A 19146-nucleotide genomic window follows, 5' to 3' on the forward strand; every position below is an offset into this window, starting at 1 on the left:
ATTTGCATGAACTACTGTATTAAAGTCATTTGTTGCCCACCTCTAGTTTAGATCGTCCGACGTCTAGTCTTGACAAGTTAAGTGCAAAGAAAAAACTTTAAGCAAGCTAAATGTAAAGAATATTCGTAATTACCTACTATGCTTTAATGTCAAGTTTACATTTTGCCGAACCAAAATTATGTTTTATGATAGAAAAACCATTTTATGTATGGTTAATTATAGTATTATATGTAATAAAATAGGTTTTGACTTAATGAGTCTACATAAGCATATTTTTAACTAAAACACTTGTTAAAATGCTTGGCAACTCTTATAAATTTTTAACTGTAATTTTATTTTTTTCACCTAAAATTCAAACCTTGAATCGGCCCTCAACTTAGTTTAAAGTTAAAATTAGACTTTTATAGAATGGTAGTTAAATCTAAATTATTAATAGTTTTATAAAGAAAAGTATATGTTTATAGTAAATAACTGTTACGAGATTAAATTTAATTTTTTATATTAGTTGCTAGTTTTATAGTTTTTAAACAAACATTACGTACCATCAAAAATAAAGTAGATGCATTATAATTTAAAAAAAGTGCAGTCTTTTTAACTTTACAAAGCCATTCCGGATAAAGCCAAGATTTGTTTAAGTCTTCTAGAATGGTTAATGGTATTGCTAACAAAAAAACTATGTCTGCTGCAGATAGTTGCAAAAAAAACCTAAAATGTCAGTTTAATTAAAGTTATTTTAATTAAATTTGTAATTGTAGATTAAAAGTATCTAACTTATAGTATAGAAAATGAACATATAAAAATAAAAAGAAATCGGCTTAGTTATTTTTAGTAATATTCTTTATAACCTATGTTTGTTAAAATTTACAAGATTTAAATACTAAAGTAAAAACTTAAAAATAGTTTAATTTTCTTAACTTTGTTTTAAAAAGACATTTTTACGTTTATATAATGTTTTTTGTATTAAGTTCATTGGAAAAACTGCTTAAATTAACATTTTTTATTACTTAACGACTTGTGACTCAATCAAATCAGCGATCTATGTATGTATTAACACCATAAAAACTCACTAAAAGTTTAGATGAAACACCTTACAAAAATGTGTAACGATTTTATTTGATTATTAATATAAAAATGGTACTTGTTCATTTAGTTGTTGTATATAAGTATTCAAACAATAATCTAACTTGTGCAAGGCAGACGATTTGTATTCTTTCAAAGTAAGAATTACAACAATACTCATCAAGTTCCCAACTAGGCCAACAACAAATATTATAGATACAAAAATTATATCAATCCAACTTTTCTCATAATCTAAAGTTTAAAAGACTTTTTATCACAGTTGTCAACAGACTTTTTTTTAGCTTAAACGGTTGTTCATTTTAATGTACATTTTAAGCATAACTCTAAACTGCAATAAAACCGAATAAATTTGCTTTTAATATACACTAACAATACTTCATTTTAAGCTACTTTCGAGGCAATAAAATGAAAGGCTTTATAAAACAAATATACTAACACTTTGTTTTAATTTTTTTATTATCACTTACAAATAGTGTTAGGGTTTTAATTTTTGGAAAAAAAAGTGGTACATTATACATTTTGTTTGTATTTTATCAAGTTTAAAAGTTTTTAAAGTAAATAAAGCTCTAGTTAATTAAATATCTTGTTGTTTTTTTCAATTTTTATAGCTATAAAGATTACTGACAGTTTATTTTAAAGCTTAGACGTTGTTTATTAAGCTTTAACTATAAACTTTAACTTAGAAAACTTGATAGTTAAATGAAATAAGAATACTAATATGTGTATATGTAAACATTATTTTTATAGAAAAAAATAAACTAACTGTCATATTCTCCACCTGTAAACATAGCATTTAAATTTTACTTCACGACAAGTTTATAGAATAAATGTTGTGTAATTTTATTTATTTTAAACCAAAATAAAAAGTGTAAGTACTATGATTTCATAACAGAAAATAGAAGTATATAAGTTTTACTTTCTTTGTTTGCTTTTGTCTACTTAAAGTAAATTAAAACTTATAAACTTTACTTTTTTCTTTGTGGGTGGTTTCTTTTCTCCTTTATATTCAACGTAAAAAACTATTGCTTTAAATCATGAAAGTATACTTTAAGGTCGGTCTGATTTGAATATTTGCCGAGTCAGCAATTTTCAAGTTTTTTTACCTACCCATATCCTTAACCCACCTTACCCAAACATATTAGAAATGGATCAAAAAACAAAGTTCTAAAAATAAGAACTTAAAATAGCACAAAAAAAAATTTTGCTGACTCAGCAAACATGCAAATCAGACTAAACTTTAAGTATGCTAGCCTTTAAATCATAAGTAAAGAAAAAGCATCTGTTTTAAAATACATTTAAAACTTAAAAAAAAAATTTTTTTTTAATGATGAGAAGTTTAAATAGAAGTATTATGATTTTTATAATCACATTACCTTTCAAAAACCAGCTTTCTGGCTAATAGAGACGGATTAAATAACTCTAAAACATGCAAAGGTATTCAAGAATGTAAATACTTATTATATATAAACTTACTTACACTTTTTATCAACTGAGATAAAATATAATTTTTGTAGATTAGCAAGAAGGTAATGCTTGGAAATGAACAATGAAGGTGTACTACATTTGTTACGTATGATTTTAAGCAAAACTTCCAGTACGTAGAGTTAAAAATGACCAGAATTGTAGTCTAACAGCTTTAGAAAATTAGATTAAATACAGTTGTATATAGTATTAGAATTTTCGTATAACTATAACAGCTGTTATGAACCTTTGATTTTGTTATAATTACTGAACACTACCAGTTTTGCTAAAAATGAGGTGAAAGGACTAACTACGGCAGTGAGAGTAGCTAAAAGTGGTATCCTGCTAGTAAATACATAATCAAAAAAATATACAGAAAAACTTCCATTACCTTGTAATAACTTCTACAAACTTGTGTACTTTTTTATAATTTACAAAGTTATTTAATAAAAGTATGTGTTTTATTTGCGTAGAGAAACATCTAGAACGAGAATCAAAGTATATAGATTCTATAACGAGTTATTGTCAACTTAAATAAATTTCTTTCGAAGAAAGGAGCAATACTAACTAGTTTATTTGTACTAGTATAAGTATAACTGTCGAAAAAAGAAGCTAGATTACCAAAATAACCAGGGTTTTCGTGCACTGAATTTTGAATTATTGCCTGAGCTGGTTTTCTGTGACTGATTATTTCTTCCATCCAGTCAATGTGATCTAAAAATTTCATCGGGAAAATTCCTTGTCTGAACTACTTTCTGGCGTATTCTCACCTCCATTTACAACGTCTTGCATAAGATTGTTTTCGTCAAAACCGCGTCCTTCGAGCCTTCATGAGTAAATTACTTTTTTTTCCATCTGTGTTAAATTAAAGCTTTCTTTAACTTATCACACTAACTACAATACTAAGTATGTGAAAAAGCCTTTAAATAATTTAAGCATTTTTTGTCGGACTAAACCTATAAAAGTGGCATCCATTTCCCGTAAATATATTTTCATTGACGTTAGCGATTGTTGGTCGAATTCCTAACAAGCGCGATGTCAAGCAAACTATCAAACTTTGGGTGCACTAGGGTGCCCACTATAAAAATGAGAGTTTGAGCAAACGAGGAAGGAGTTTAAGAATTGTTTGTTAAGTTTGCGTGAACATGTATTTTCGTTATCAACTTACCACCGTAGAATTCAGAGTAAAAACAATGTGCCTCGGCCGTGCAAAAGCTTACATCGATTAGCAAATGATCATCTCTGCACGTAAAAACCGGGTCGATCTTTTGAATCGATCTTGTTTAATTGCCTCGTAACCTGACCCGCAGCAAATTTGAGTATACTATTATTTGCCCAAACGCCAAACAAAATTTATTTTTCAGACAGGCAATGACTACTTTAAAAAGATAAATTTATATTTAGCGTTTTGTATTGTTTGTTTAAGAACAAAATTCCAGGGTTTTTTAAAAGTCAAGTTTGAAGAAATAATAAACGTATTCAAGTCGTTGCTTGAAAATATGTAGACTTTATACTTGCTATACTTTATATACTTTACCTTTGTACACAAACACTTTTGCTAATAATTTTTAAAAGGGAAAAGAGGCTCAAAAATTTAAGGTGCAAAAATGCGCACTATGAGTAAAGTATTTAAAATAATTAGCAAAAACATTGCTGCAACTCTAAAATCATTAAAAAAAACTTGTCAATAAGCAATTCTAAGCCATATTACTTAATATCAAAAACCTTTCCTAATGTAATTAACAAGTTCATAAGAAATAAAATAATAATTCAATCAACAACATCAAAGAGAAGATTTTTTTTAATTTGACGGTTATACTGTATACTAGTAGTTAGTTTACAAGCTTAAGTGAATCAATAAACTAATTTTTTGTTTGATAAAATCATTCAATAAAAAAAAACAATTTGTTAATAAAGATATTTGTTAAAAAGTTACAAATGTCAAGTTATTCATTTTTTACATCAGAAAGACTTTACTTCTATTACTTACTACAAGTGTTATAACATAAACATAGGACCCATGAAAAGTTTAAACATTAAAACTTAAAAGTAAGTTGTGCTTACAACTAAGCATTCTTAAAATATTTTTTAAATCTATACGACTATATCAGGGGTCGGCAAACTACGGCCCGCGAGCAATTTAACTTTTTGAATTGAATGCAGCCCGCAAAAGAAAATTCTGCGGCCCGCGAGCATGTAAATGTGGTCTGCTAAACAAAAATATATTTAAAGTTGTTTTTTTTTTGGTAATTTACAATTGCTTAATTTTTTTTTTAATCGAAATAACATTTTAATACCATTAAAATATTTTACTGCTTAGACTTAAAAAATATTTAAAGACAGATTAGCGTTCTAGCAGTGTTTTTTATTAGTTTAGATAACAGTTTCCTTCTTACAATAGCAACTGGTAAACTAAAACAAAGTTTTAAAAGTACTTGCATTCAGTAAATTTATATATTTTTTTAATATATAGACTAAATGGAAATTTTTTCCATTGTGTACAAAAGTTACACTGTAATTAACCAAAATGTAATTTATTTGCAGTTTAGGTACTTCGTTTAACATATAGTTTATACCTAAGTTTCTTTTATAGATGTTTTATCGCTATATATTATGTTTAAGTGCAGACAAAAAACATTTGAAACAACCTAATAAAAAGACACAAGGTATAGTAGTTTGTTTTAGTTTAGTTTTGAAGTTTTCTTTTTTTTTAATAAACTTTATGTGCACTTTAATTCAAATTTTATCCAAACCAAAAAAACACAGATATTAATTTTGGGAACCAGTTTTTTTAACTACTGCTTAACTTAGACTAAGTGAAACTTGAACATAATTTTCTATACCTTTTATTTTTACTTTATTTATACTTAAGTGTGTACAGACACACTTCAAACAAAATAAGAACATTGTCCTGAACACATCTTTACTTTTTAAAGTGAAATTGATGTACACCTTAAATTCAACTCTATGCACACCAATGTACACAGATGCCCAGTTTCACATTTTTGACCTTTACTTAAGTTAATTTAAATGTAATTTAAGCACAATTTTTTTTTATAATACTTTTTTTTTACATTAAATATTTAAGTGTGCAAATAAACATAACAAAAAAAAAGGTATGATGTAAAGTAAATTAGTTTAGTGCTTTGAATACATTTTTAACTTTTTAGATTAAAGTTTCTGTTTACATTAAAATAATTTCTAAAATATTTTTTGCACACTAAAGTACACAGAAGAATATACAATGTCGGAAAGTCGTGTGGAAAATTCGTCTGATAAGTTTTTAATTTCATCTAGAAAGTACAAATTTGTTAATAGTTTGTTGATTGCAAATGTTATGGAAATTAAAATAAATATTTTTTTTAATCTGAAATGATAGTCTCACATAGTCTCAACTTTATTTCTAATATAGTACCAAATCTCAAAAAGTAACTAGTATTTTCTGTAATACAAAATTAGGTTTGTTAAGTTGCGATGAAAAGCTTAAAATAAACTTGGAGTTTTTATCTTCATAAACAGTAATGTTTATATTTTACTTATAAGAAATGATCCAATTTCATTCTTCATACCTTTAGTTATAGACTCGTGATAACATCAAACCTAGACTTAACCAATGAACAGGAGAAAAGTACACTAGGTCAACGTAATGACTTTCTGCTACTTCAGGAAGTTTGTCATAACTGCAAGTGATGTAGTTTGTTTGAAAAAGTTGATTTAAATACTATATTTGTTTTATTCATAAACTTTTTAGTTTGTTTTCTTCGCATATGATGCTTCCTGGTGTACTATAAAGTGAAGATAAACAAGATTAGCCTAAGATCTGATTTAAAAAAATATATAATACCATTATGTCTATAGCAATAAATGCAGAAACAACATTGTTTGTGACAAACACTATATTTTTAAGATTAAGTAAGTTCATTGCAACATTGCTTTTAGAATGTCTTTACCTGTTGTTCTACTTATCATCGGAACTAAACTTAGAAATCCTTGAATATGTCTAAATTATTGAAAACATCTGGAGTAAGTATTCTAAGATGAGCAGTAATTGTTGTATTAGTGCTCTCATTTTAACAATGCGATAAATGTCTTAATTTGGTTTAAGCGGTTTGAATTTAAGATTTGATAATATTCAGTCATTCACTGAACACGTCTTGTTATTGAAGAAATGAACAAATAACTTTTACTACCGCCATCACAAATTAAAAAGAAAAATTTGAACTTTAAACGGACTCTTCTTTTCAGTAACTACTTTTGCTACTTTATAATTTATCTTGATATCTTTTTTTCGTCAGTTTTGTAGTAACCGAAGATAATAATGTGCTTTTTTAAAACTTACTTGAGTGATTTTTTTAGTTTTTTGTAATAACTCCTAACAAACCTTTTGTAATCTTTATAAATTCTTTTAAGTTTCACATTTACTCTTTTTTATTTACAAGACTTAAATTGCAGACAAAGCATTGAAGAATTGCCATAATGCTTAATAAAAAAAAAAATTCTACTTTATTAGTGACTTAATATATTTCTTTACTTATTAAAAATTATTTTAGAATTTTATTTGTCCTTTCAAAGCTGACTTTTTTTTTTAATTTGCTTTATATATTTATTTTATTGTTAATAAACTTCGTTATTACTTTTTTTTTGTGAACTATATTTTAAACAGGGTTGCCAAAAAAACAAACTAGCTTGAAAGTTTGAAAAACTAAAAACAGGTTAAACCTGTTTAAGGCATTTAAAAATACCCAGGTGTGTAGGAGTTTTTGAATTTAAGGACTTTAAATAAAACTTCGAACTTTTTTAAGACTGTAGTAAGTAGTTTAATAACTGTAATTTATTTCTAGTCTAACTACATACTTCTTATGACGATGAATTTTTAGGTATTTAAGCTTGATTAACAGCAAGTTTTTTTTAGATAATGTTTTTAGTTTCAATTTTTAATAAATTTAAGCTGGTTTTATGCAACTCAGGCATTTTTGCTATTAAAAGTTAAACTATGTATAAGTTTTTATTTGGCTATCAATAAAATAATATGGTATTAATTATATCAAAAAACTTAGTTTTGTTATTTATAATACAAATAGGCATCAAATTAGTTAAAATAACTAACTAACGTACTGAAATTATCAAAAATTGCAAGTTATCTAATACGCAAAGAGTATTTTCAACAATTATAGTTTAAAAAAAACCTTGAAAAAGTGGTTGATTTTATAAAAAAATTATAAAAGTGACCCATAAATGTTTTACGCTCGATAAATAGGTTGTAACTAAAAAATTATAATTAATAAATTAAAGATTCTAAGTGTTTAAGATAGTAAATAATTTGTCTTTTAAGACTTAAGTATGTTCGTAAATTTAAGTTATAGACCAAAAAATTTGAACAATTTAAATAGGCCCTCTATGTGTAACTAAATATCATTTATATTTATAAAATGAATAAAAGTAAAACTAAAACTAAAACCAATAGATTATAAAAATTTATCTAAAACTTAAACTGCGGCCTGCAAAGATTTTTTGCACGTAAGTACCAATTGCCTGCCGACCCCTGGACTATATGAATACAATAGTATATAATATTTAATAATGACGCTATTCTATACGAAAATTCAATTAATGTATTTAATTTTTTTTATCCAGAGTTTTTAGTAAAGTTAAGTTTTTAGCGTAGTAAAGAACAATCTTATTGACTTGAACCTGCAAAAGAATTATATAATAGAAGCTTAGATGAAAGTTTTTTATAAACAAATATGAATATAAAATTACAATTAAACAAATAATGTTAAAAATACAATTTAGAGACAAAAAAAACTTTTAATTCAGTTGAAAGTTAATTAATATGTGGACTAAAAAAACCTTGTGTTTATGAAATTATTGTATAAATCAGACTTGAGTAACAAAATATTTAAAACCGTTTAAAAAGGTTTTGTATCAATTTCATCAAAGTTTATATTAAGTATCAAAAAATTGTTGCCAAACTGCTTAAGTTTAGTTTAATTTTGTTGTGCACTATAAAAATAGTTTCGAAAGTTTAAAGTAAATTTTTACAAAGCTTAGAAAAGTATGTAGAACTTCTTGAAAAAATTGAGCTAAACATTTAATAATTGATGCTAACCAAATAGCTTATAAAAGACAACTAAAAAAAACTGGATTTATTAAGATAGAACTGAATTTGGCGACTTTGTCTTTGTAGACTCCCACGTGTGAAACATAACTAATGTTATTAAAAAGTTTTATGCTATGTAATGTATTTTAAAACGTAACTTAGAGTTAGTTAATAATTTCTAATTGTGTAATTTGTAAGTATTAGGCTAGACTTTATATGGTAAAAAAGATCAGTCTTAAATTCTTTTCTTTAAAACAATGAGCGTTTTGATTTATTAAGTAAAGTTTTTATTTCGGGGCTGTCGTATTAAAAAAATAATAATAACTATGTTTAACTATGATATTTTTCTCAATAAGGAAAGTAATACAAATTATAATAGTTAACAACAACACAAACACTAACACACTCCAATTTAAGTATTCCATTTCATTACCCTTAATAGCAGTTGTGTTACTGTTTGTATAGATTAGTTTTAATGTCTCTAAAATTTTCAATTTTATGAAAAATATACTTCAGGAAATCGTATGTATCAGTGTGTTATAAGTTTCAAAATCATATAAATCACTAGGAAGAAGTTATTTTAAATACTAAGTTATTGTTTTTATACTTTAAAATAAAGGTTAGTCTTATATGTGTTGCAAATTTCTTATTCATGTTATATAAAAATTGTTTTGCTTATTACATCTTACTGATTATTGCAACAGGTTTTTATTAGCTTTATGTTGTACAAAAAATAAAGCTCCCTTTTTAAAAATTCTAGCTTTGCTTGTCACAGCGTATAAAATGTAATCAAGTAGCAGGTTATTAAACTGAACTAAACAGTTCAAAGTTAAAACATTTCATGTTTAATTACATATTTTTTTTAACTGTTTAGAATCATTTTAAAAAATTAAGTTTTTCAAAGTTAGTTATGGTACTTAAATTTAAGTTGTAACTTTGGTTTATCAAGTTATGTATTCAAAAAATTGTTTGCTAAGATTAGAACACTTACTAAGAATTTAAGTGTTAGTCAAAAAAGGTTATTTTATACGCATAACTTAGATAAATAAAATATATGACGCTACATCGTTAGTTATGTATAAAAGTGTTTAAAAATACTGATAATAAGTTTTATTTATACACAAATGTAAGTAAATTAACCAGAAGGCCTTTCTTTTTATAATGTTTTTGATTATAACTTCTTAATCATTTTTTGTTTATATTTCAAATCATGAGAGTAAGTTTTCAAACTCACCCACTCAATTTTACTTAATGCAAAAATCTTTGTTTTGTCTAAAACTAGTTAAATATGAAACTAGTTTTAAGTATTAACATTTTATTGTACCTTTTTTATTTTACTGCAAGTTTACAATTGAACAATCAAACAACTTTTGCAAATACAAAAAAGTAAGCGTTTGTATAAGTAAATAATAAATGGAATTTGAGCTGTTTTTTTTATAGTTTGCTGTAAGGCCACTGATTTTCGTTATAAAAACATTAAAATTTTCGTTTTTTTTTATAGAAACGTTTAATTTTTTTTTTTTTTAATTGTATTGAAGTATTTTGCTAAAAAAGTTTTTATAAAATCTTTTTTTTTAGTATCACATAAGAAACTTTAAGTAGCATTGTAACTAATTAAAAAAAAATTACGTTTTTTATAAACTACTTAAACAAAATTTTTAGGTTGGTGAAAGCAACACCTCAAACTACATTAATTAACACAAAAAATGTAAAGCTTGTAAATTCATCCCAAGATGTTAAGTTACATCCTCCTACAAACACTACTTCAGTTTCTAAAATAAATAAGAATACAACATCAAATGATGTGCATCACATTCCACCACCATTGTGGATGTCAATAAAAAGAATGCTTTACATAAGACCCCCACCACCGAACAAAGCAAGTAAAACAACGGTGAAAAATAAAAACATTGTTTTAGTTAGTAACAAAACCAAAAAGTTTTTAGGCCTTTTATCAAGAAGTAATTACTTAAATCGGTTTAAAATGGGTGTAAAAAGAAGTTATTCTATACTTTCTCCACGGACTTTAAATGAAACTATTTCTAATGATGTGTACTGGTAGTGAGTTATTCAGTTCTGTTTCATTTCGGTTGATATAAGTTATTTTATTTTTAGCAATGAGAAATTAAAACTTCAAAATTAAAATAATTTCAGTTGATTTTTAATGAAACAAGCTTATAAAAAAAGTTTTAATAATTTACACTCATAAAATTACCAGTGTGATTTTTTTAAGTAATTGCTCTGACAGACTTTTAATTAGTATAAGTAAAATTTATAGTTTATTACCAAATGGAACAAAACAGTATTTTTGGAACTGCCAACCTTTACCATTTTGTCAATACGAAGCTTGGGGCAGCTGTAAAAAAGTTAAACTTAATCTTTGTATTTCATGCAGGTTTAAGTGTTTTTAATGTTTTATACTTTTTAACTTTTTTTGTTTTTAAAATAGCTTTTTTAACAACAATCAATAGTTTTTATATAAATTTTTTTTAACTATTGTTCCATAAGTTTAGTGTATCTATGAAATAACTTTTCTTAAATTATTCTTATTGTGTTGCATAAACATGTATAAAAGCCATCAAAATATTACAGAATCTTTTTTTAATTGTTAACTTAGCTTTAGACAGAGAATTTCAATTAAAATATTTTTAAAACTTAATTAATTGATTTTTAGAAAATTTATTTAGTAAATACAAAAAAAAAGAAATTTAAAATTATTTCAGAACAAAGTTCTGATAACATTTCAAAATATTTACTTATAATTCAAGTAAGCTGTAGAACTTACGAACACGTACAACTTATTTTTTTTAACATAATTTTTTATGCTAAATGAGGAATATGTTTTTTTGTTTATAAAAATACTTTTAGCATAATGAAGTTTTCATTTTTTGTATCTTGCATCTTGCTTCTCGGCATTCTAACAATTGTTGGAAATTCTATGGTTTTGAGTTATTGTTGGAAGAAAAGATCTAAATCTTCTACTTATTTAGCATGCAAAGCTTCACTTGCTTTTACTGATATTTTAAGTGGTTGGTTTAAAATTATGTTAATGCTCACTTAGTTTTAAGTAACAGTTACTTAATTTAATGTTTGTTTTGAAGTTATTTGTCTTAGTTTACCTTAAAAGCATTGAGATATAAACATAACTTGTAATATAAATTTCAATGAAAAATTCCTGAGATAAGGAGTTGTGCAAGATTTACAAAAGAGTATTTTTTCGTAAATGTCTACTTGATATTAAAGATACTTAAATTTATATTGTAACAAGTTCTAATTAAGCAACCTTAAACTTAATGACTAAAATAAAATCAGCACCATGTATGAATATTCTAATTATAAAGTATTATTAATCTAGTAATAATTGAACAAGCTGCTAAAATGTTGAGAGATAATTTTCTGGAAAACACAACTTGACTTATCTAATTCACAGAGATCTAGTGTTTAAGACATAAAATAATAGTTTTTGTTTTACGAGTAACATCGCTTTTTAATTTAAAGTCAGGCCGTTAAATTAAACCATTAAATTTGTAAGTTTTTTTAAAATTTTTTGATTTTAATGGTGTCAATAAGTTTATTTAAAATTTTGGTTTTTACCGTGAAGTTAGACTAACTTTTCTATTAATCTTTTCTATTATACTAATGGTGCCTTTTTTTTCAACGAAATGGGACACGTTCAAAATCCACCCCGATCAAAATTTCCCCTCGTTCAAAATCTACCCGATCAAAATCTACTCAGTCAAGTTTGAGAACCGCTTACCGATCGAGGGTAAGGGTTAGGGGTAACAGTGATAGTGAAAAATTAATAAAAAAAAATTAAAAAATGCAAAAAATATATAAAGTAAGTTAATAAATAAGGAAAAAAAAATTGGGTGGATTTTAAACGCGGGTGGATTTTGATAGTATACCAACGAAATAACGCATAACCTTAAAAGCTTGAATTTTTTTAATCAAAGTTGTCCAATACCTTTAAAATTCTAACTAGACTTTTAGTTTAAATATGTTTGATTCTAATCAATCATGAAATATAATTTAAGCTTAGTATATACTAAAGTTAAAATGACACTATAAGTAAAAACATTTATTTTTAGTTATATGTATGCATTTTTATAAATAAGCTTTTTATTAGTACTACTTTAACTTTAGACCCTTAATCATGCTGAAACTTAACAGGAATGTTCGTTTTTCTTGACTTTTTACCAAACGTCATACTTGCCTACAACTGCACGATGCTCCAAATAGTGGAACGGGTGAACAAAGAAAGAGAAACAGCTTACGGCACTGTGAAAGGGGTGGTTTTTTTAATCATATTCCTGTCAAATTTTTATCAGCTGACAGCGATGGCTGTATTGAAGCTCATTGACATCGTTTTTCCGTGGAAACAGTTGTCAAAAGGAAAAACTTCCGAGATACTCATAAGTGTATGGGCGATGTCTTTTGTCTGCGCAACTGTACCGAGTAGTTCTTTTTTTGAACTGAAAACTAATTAATATTTTCTATGATTTGCAATTAATTTTAATGAATGCACAATATTAAAAGTAGCAAAAACTACAACAAAAAATTAAAATGCTTATGTAAATACTACTTACTAAAACTATTTTCCCTGTTTTAAAAAAAAACTTGCAGCTTGGTTTCCTAAAACATTTAGTCTCAACTATCATCCTGACCTGTTTACAACTTGGATTGAAATTCTGTACGATGCCAAAAGCAAAACTCTTACTATACTCCTTTTGTTCATTGTAATAGTTATACCATATTTTACTTTAGTAAGTTTTTAATATGTTTACTTTACTGAATATAACTAATTTAAAGCAATTTTAATAAAAATTACTACATAAAGTAGCAGTAGTTTAAGTAAAGTGATTTTTTATAATTACGCAACAGTTTTTAGTTAATTTGGTACAAAACAGAAATCTCTATATTTTTACATATTTTCTAAGTTTATGACTTTTTGACTTAGACTATATTTAAATTTTTGTTGTATAAACGTTTTACACACTTATTATTTTAATAATTTTTCAGGTAGTTTCGTCTGTTCTGCTGCTAATTTTCGTAAAACGGCAGTTTGACAAGTCTCGAAAATTAACATCACAAACTAAAAATATTGATAAAAAAGATCAAAAGGTAACTATTAGCATCGTGGTGAAAGTACTTGGATTTTCAATTACAACTAGTAAGAAAATCAAAAGTACTATTTAAAAATAAAATTTAACAGCTAGTAAGAGAATTATTAGAACATCATTTAAAGCTAAACATTAACAGCTTAGTTATTTTATTTTTCCTTAAATAAGAATACTAAAAGTTTGTTATAATAAAGCTCTAATTGCTAAAAATGATAAGATTGCAGTAAAACTTATAAAACAGTAACGTAAAAAGTATCATTTTTCATAAAAAATGTTTTGGTTTTATTTTACTTAATACACCAAATTACTAAAAAAAACTAAAAAGAAAATAATAAGATATTTTTTTAGTTCCATTTTTGGTGAGAGTCGTTTTAGGATCATTTACAAAGATTAATTTTTGCCGAACTGACGATTCAACTTTAGCTATAACGTTTTACATTTTCTTTTCACGCAGGTTAGGTCTTATTAAATTATAAATATAAATTTTCAGTCGTGTTGTAAGTTAAAACTTATCAACATTAAATCAAGTTTGTTAATGAAGAAATTATAACCACTAAACTAGTGTTTTGTAGTAATGCAGTAGCAACATAAATTCAAAACCAAATCAATTACAAATATCTTCAAAGACAAAGTATAAAGCTATATTGTGTACCTTTTACTTTTAAGATGACAATCAAAGTTCTCAATTTAAATATAAGGAGAATGTTCTATTATAAAATTTAAATTTTATTAACAATACAATGTTTACCTCGGTTGGAACTAGTCAAACGAGATCATCAGTTGAATAAAATCTTATTCAAATAAACAATTACATATTTAAATAAGATCTTAGTCAACTGATGATCTCGTTTGACTAGTTCCAAGCGAGTGAAACATTGTATTGTTAAAAAACATAAATAATAAAGCTATATTTGTAGTTTTATCAGAATTCATATCAGTTTTAATACTTTGTGTTTGATTATTTTTTTAATATAATAAAGTTTAGTTTAAGACAGTAAAACCAAATACGTTATTGTCTAGGGTATGTTTTATCTACATACCTTTATGTAGCTTATTTTATTTAAGTAAAAAAATATTATCATAAAATTTTTATGTCATCCTTATAGGTCGTTCAGTTCTAATCTTTATGAAGTTTTTTAAACTATACTATGTTCTAAAGATTTTTTTTTTCTAACAGTTTAGTAAACGTTTTAGTTTACATTGCAATAGAACAAAACTTCCGAAATTTTGTTTTTGGAAAAGCAGATAAAAGAACAACGACAACAATTTCAAGTATAAGTATTAAAAAACAAGCCACAGAATCATCAGATGTCTTTAAAAGTTCTGAGAATAAAGATGAAAATTTTTGTGTTGAACATCAAAAACAAAAGGATAATCAAGCATTTAAAAAGGAGTAATAATTTATTTTCAAAAAGATCATACTTTGTTTATTTAACTTAACTTCAATTCAAGATGTATGAAAAATACTTCAATTCGATGTTTTGATAAAATTTGTTGATATTGTTAACATAAACTTGTAATAGTTTAAGTTTTGCAATAATTATTAGTTGTTTTTTAATTGTACATATTTTATTTAATTAAAGTTAATACAAAATCCAACTATATTTTATTAACTAAATATTTTGTTTCTTTAAAACTTTAAAAAAATAAAATGTTAGAAATGTATTTAAGTAAAATGCTTGTTCAAAAATAAAGTGAAGTGATCAATAATAATTTACTTAGAACTTTAAAAAAACCTAAATAAGTATTAAGGCTTTCATAAACAAACTTTTAAACAAATTTTGTTTAAAAGATAGTGAGTAACTTTTGTTTACAAAACTCAAATTTACCCATTTTTATTTTTTTTTTTAATAAAAGCATCTAGAAATTTTAGTTAGGTATTTTTATTATTAAACGAGTTTTTAAAGTTGCTTTATAAGATCATTTTTCACTTAAACAGATATATCTACAATATTTTTAATCTTATTTCAAAACCTAAATTTAAGCAATAACATTTTGTTATCAATATTTTATAAAAAATTAGATTAAAGAATTTTTATAAAAAATTAATACTATAAATCACAGTAAAAAAACTAGCGTTCATCTTAACTTGAATAAAATTATTCAATCTAATAAAGTGGTCTTTACGGTAACTAAAAACTGAGCACACTCAAGTAGAATTTTTTTAAATTCTGTGTATTCCAAGCTCTAAACTTCCTAAAACTGTGATAACGTAATATTTATAATAAATTTCATAACTCCCCTTAAATATTTTGCTCTTTACCATAAAGCTCAGAATACCTAGTCTAGTGTAAGTTTAGAAAATAATTTCGTGTACACTAGTGTGTTAACATTAATGATCTAATCAATTACGTTTGTGGACAGTTGAAAACAAACTATAGTTTATTACCCAATTTGTTACACGAGGGTTTATTTTTTAAATTTTAATCGCAAGGTTATTAGTTGCATGTTGCTAAGAATTTGAGTAGTTATTCTCTTTTAATATTTAAAACTTAACTATGTTTATCTTTATTACTAATGGCTATTAGAAACTGAATTTTTTAATGAAAAACATGAGAAATAAAGAGTTACATAATTTACACCACTTTATTTCATTATGTTTCATCTATAACCAATTATAAGTAAGTTTAAATTGTTTATAATCTACTTAATTGTTATCAAGATTATGTCGTTATGATAGTAAGTTACAAAAACAGATTTTAATATAAGAACTGAAGGCTTTATATCCAAAAATACAATTAATATATATTTTACTTAAAAGCTTACTAAACGGTCTTTCAAGAAACTAATTTTGGTTATTTTTTACATGTATTAGCTTAGTTCGGGGTTGCCATCTCTTTGAGTCGAAAAAAACTGTCCTGATTGACCTTAAAGTGCCTTAAGTCATTTTAAATCATTTAATAAAAGACTTTCGCCTCTATCGCAAACTACTTAAACTTAATTTTCATTTTTGTTAGTTAAGAGATGTTATGTGTATGTTTTAGTTGGCTGATTAAATGTTCATAATACTTATGAGAAATACTGTTTTTGAATATTCAACGTTATAAGTTTAGTTCAATTCAGATAAAGAACAAAAATTGGGGATAATTCTATAAACTATGTAATTTAACTTAATATATAATATAAATTAATTTAAACTTTTTTTGACATAAATAATTGACTAACTTTAAACTTTACCACACAAATTACTCACTTGAACACATATTTACTAGCTTAATTTTATCTTCACAATTTAGTATAAAATCATATCATGATAAATATTAATTTCATATTTAAAACAGACACTATGATGCTATTCCTAAGAATAGTAAAGAACTAGCCGCAAGGCTAAAAAAAATGAATATGCATTTCAAAATCAATAAAAACCATGTTGTTTAACAAAATTTGTTATATAAAATAACAAAACATTGAAACTGAATCTCATTACCAATCTAGAAAAATATATCCTGTAGTTGTTTTTTTCAAATCTTTAAACTATGCTAAGATTTTTATAAATAACAAAAACTTCCCTGAGTTTTAAATAAAGTCAAAATACCCTAGGATTTTCGAGATCTTCATAGTATATTGAGTGTGTGAACCATGTTAGGTTTTTTAACGTCTTACAGAACAAACCGAAATTCGATAGTTGTATAGCTTTCCTATTGCTGGGAGTACAAGTAAAAAGTCTTTTATTTTTGAAAGTAATTGTTTATTTATATATTAATACTATTTAAGAAACTAGACGCGGTCATCAGAAATAATGACTTACATAATTTACACCACTTTATTTTGTTTTATCTATAACCAATTTTAATTAAGTTTAAAATATTTTAATCTACTTAATTGTTATTAAGATTATGTTATAATGATAGTATGTGATAAAAACAGAGTCTAATAAAAGAACTGAAGGCTTTATACCAAAAAGATAATAAATATTATGTTTTACTTAAAAACTTACTAAACGGCCTTTAAAGAAACTAATTTTAGTCATTTTTCACATATATTAGCTTAGTTCGGGGTTGCCATCTCTTTGAGTCGAAAAAAACTGTTTTAATTGACCTGTTTTAATTGACTGCCTTAAGTCATTTTGAATCCTTTAATAAAAAACTTTCGCCTCTATCGCAAACTACTTAAACTTAATGTTCTTTTTTGTTAGTTAAGAGATGATGTGTGTATGTTTTAAATAGCTGATTAAATGTTCACAATACATGTGAGAAATACTGTTTTTGAATATTCAACGTTAAAAGTATAAGTCCATTGAGATAAAAAACAAAAATTGTGGATAATTTAATGTAACTATGTGATTTTGACATCTGAATTGACTAACTTTAGACTTTACAACACAAATTACTCACTCAAATACATATTTACTAGCTTAATTTTATTTTAACAATTTATTCTCGTTATAGATCTAGAAAAATGTATGCTGAAATTTTATTTCAAATCTTAAAATTATGCAAAAATCTTTATAAATAACAAAAACTTTTCTGAGTTTTAAATTAAGTCAAAATATCATGGGATTTTCTTAGTATCCTGAGTGTGTGGCAACCTTGCTAGGTTTTTTTTACGTCTTACAGTACAAACCAAAATTCAATAGTTTTCATATTGCGGGGTGTAGAAGTAAAATGTCACTTTTTTGAAGTAAATGATTATATTTATTTTAATACTATTTAAGAATTAGACGCAGTTATCAGAAGTTTTTTATAACCCTTAAAATATTATTTTTTTTTTCGCCGAAGGCGCAAACTACTTGTACCTCTATAATCGTTTGTTTCAACTAATAATAATATAGAAAGGTTGTGTGTGTATGCTTCCACATTCGATGTTTACTAAACTTATAGAAATACTGTTTTAAAACGTTCAATATTTAAAGTCTGAATCTGATTATTTTTAACGTGTAAATACTATTAACATAACCATATAGTTATAGTTTAATATCTCAAAACTGTTTCTTATTAACATTAATATAATTAACATAAATTCAAATCTAGATAAATGAAAATTTCAAACAGAAATTAAAATGTTATTTCTAAGTAGTTAAGGGCTAGTCGAAAAGCTAAAAACACTTCACAAACATTTTTCAAAATCAATAAAAATCATATTTTTGAACTAAGTTATCTAAAATAAACAAAATATTGAAACTTTATCAACTAAATCTCATTCAAAATCTAGAAAAAAACCAGTCTGAGATTTTTTAAAAAATATAAAACTAACCTTAGTTTTTCACAAAAATTTAAAAGTAGCTGGAGTTATCCTTATATTGTTTTAGATTTCAAATAATCCTGAGTTTGTGGCAACCCTATTAGAAACAAAAAAAAAAGTCACAACAGCAAAGTCAATACAATTTAGCTTGTCTCAGCCTGAGTTATTGAGAAACATTTTAAAAGTAAAAAAATGGAATAATAG

At 25.1% G+C, this 19146-nt stretch overlaps 1 protein-coding gene across 1 annotated transcript; it reads left to right on the forward strand.

Moving 5' to 3' along the window:
• Positions 1–9928: 9928 nt before the first annotated feature.
• Positions 9929–15158, forward strand: LOC145828494 (uncharacterized). The gene is made up of 9 exons (XM_082936249.1): positions 9929–10027; positions 10304–10702; positions 10920–11036; positions 11510–11670; positions 12812–13096; positions 13265–13404; positions 13661–13811; positions 14110–14215; positions 14939–15158. Exons 1-9 carry the CDS (start codon positions 9930–9932, stop codon positions 15156–15158), a joined length of 1677 nt encoding a protein of 558 aa, XP_082792375.1. The 5' UTR covers position 9929.
• The last annotated feature ends 3988 nt before the right edge of the window (positions 15159–19146 follow it).

This window comes from Thalia democratica, chromosome 2 (genome assembly GCF_965202585.1).
Source record: "Thalia democratica chromosome 2, ktThaDemo2.hap1.1, whole genome shotgun sequence".
Lineage (NCBI taxonomy): Eukaryota > Metazoa > Chordata > Thaliacea > Salpida > Salpidae > Thalia > Thalia democratica.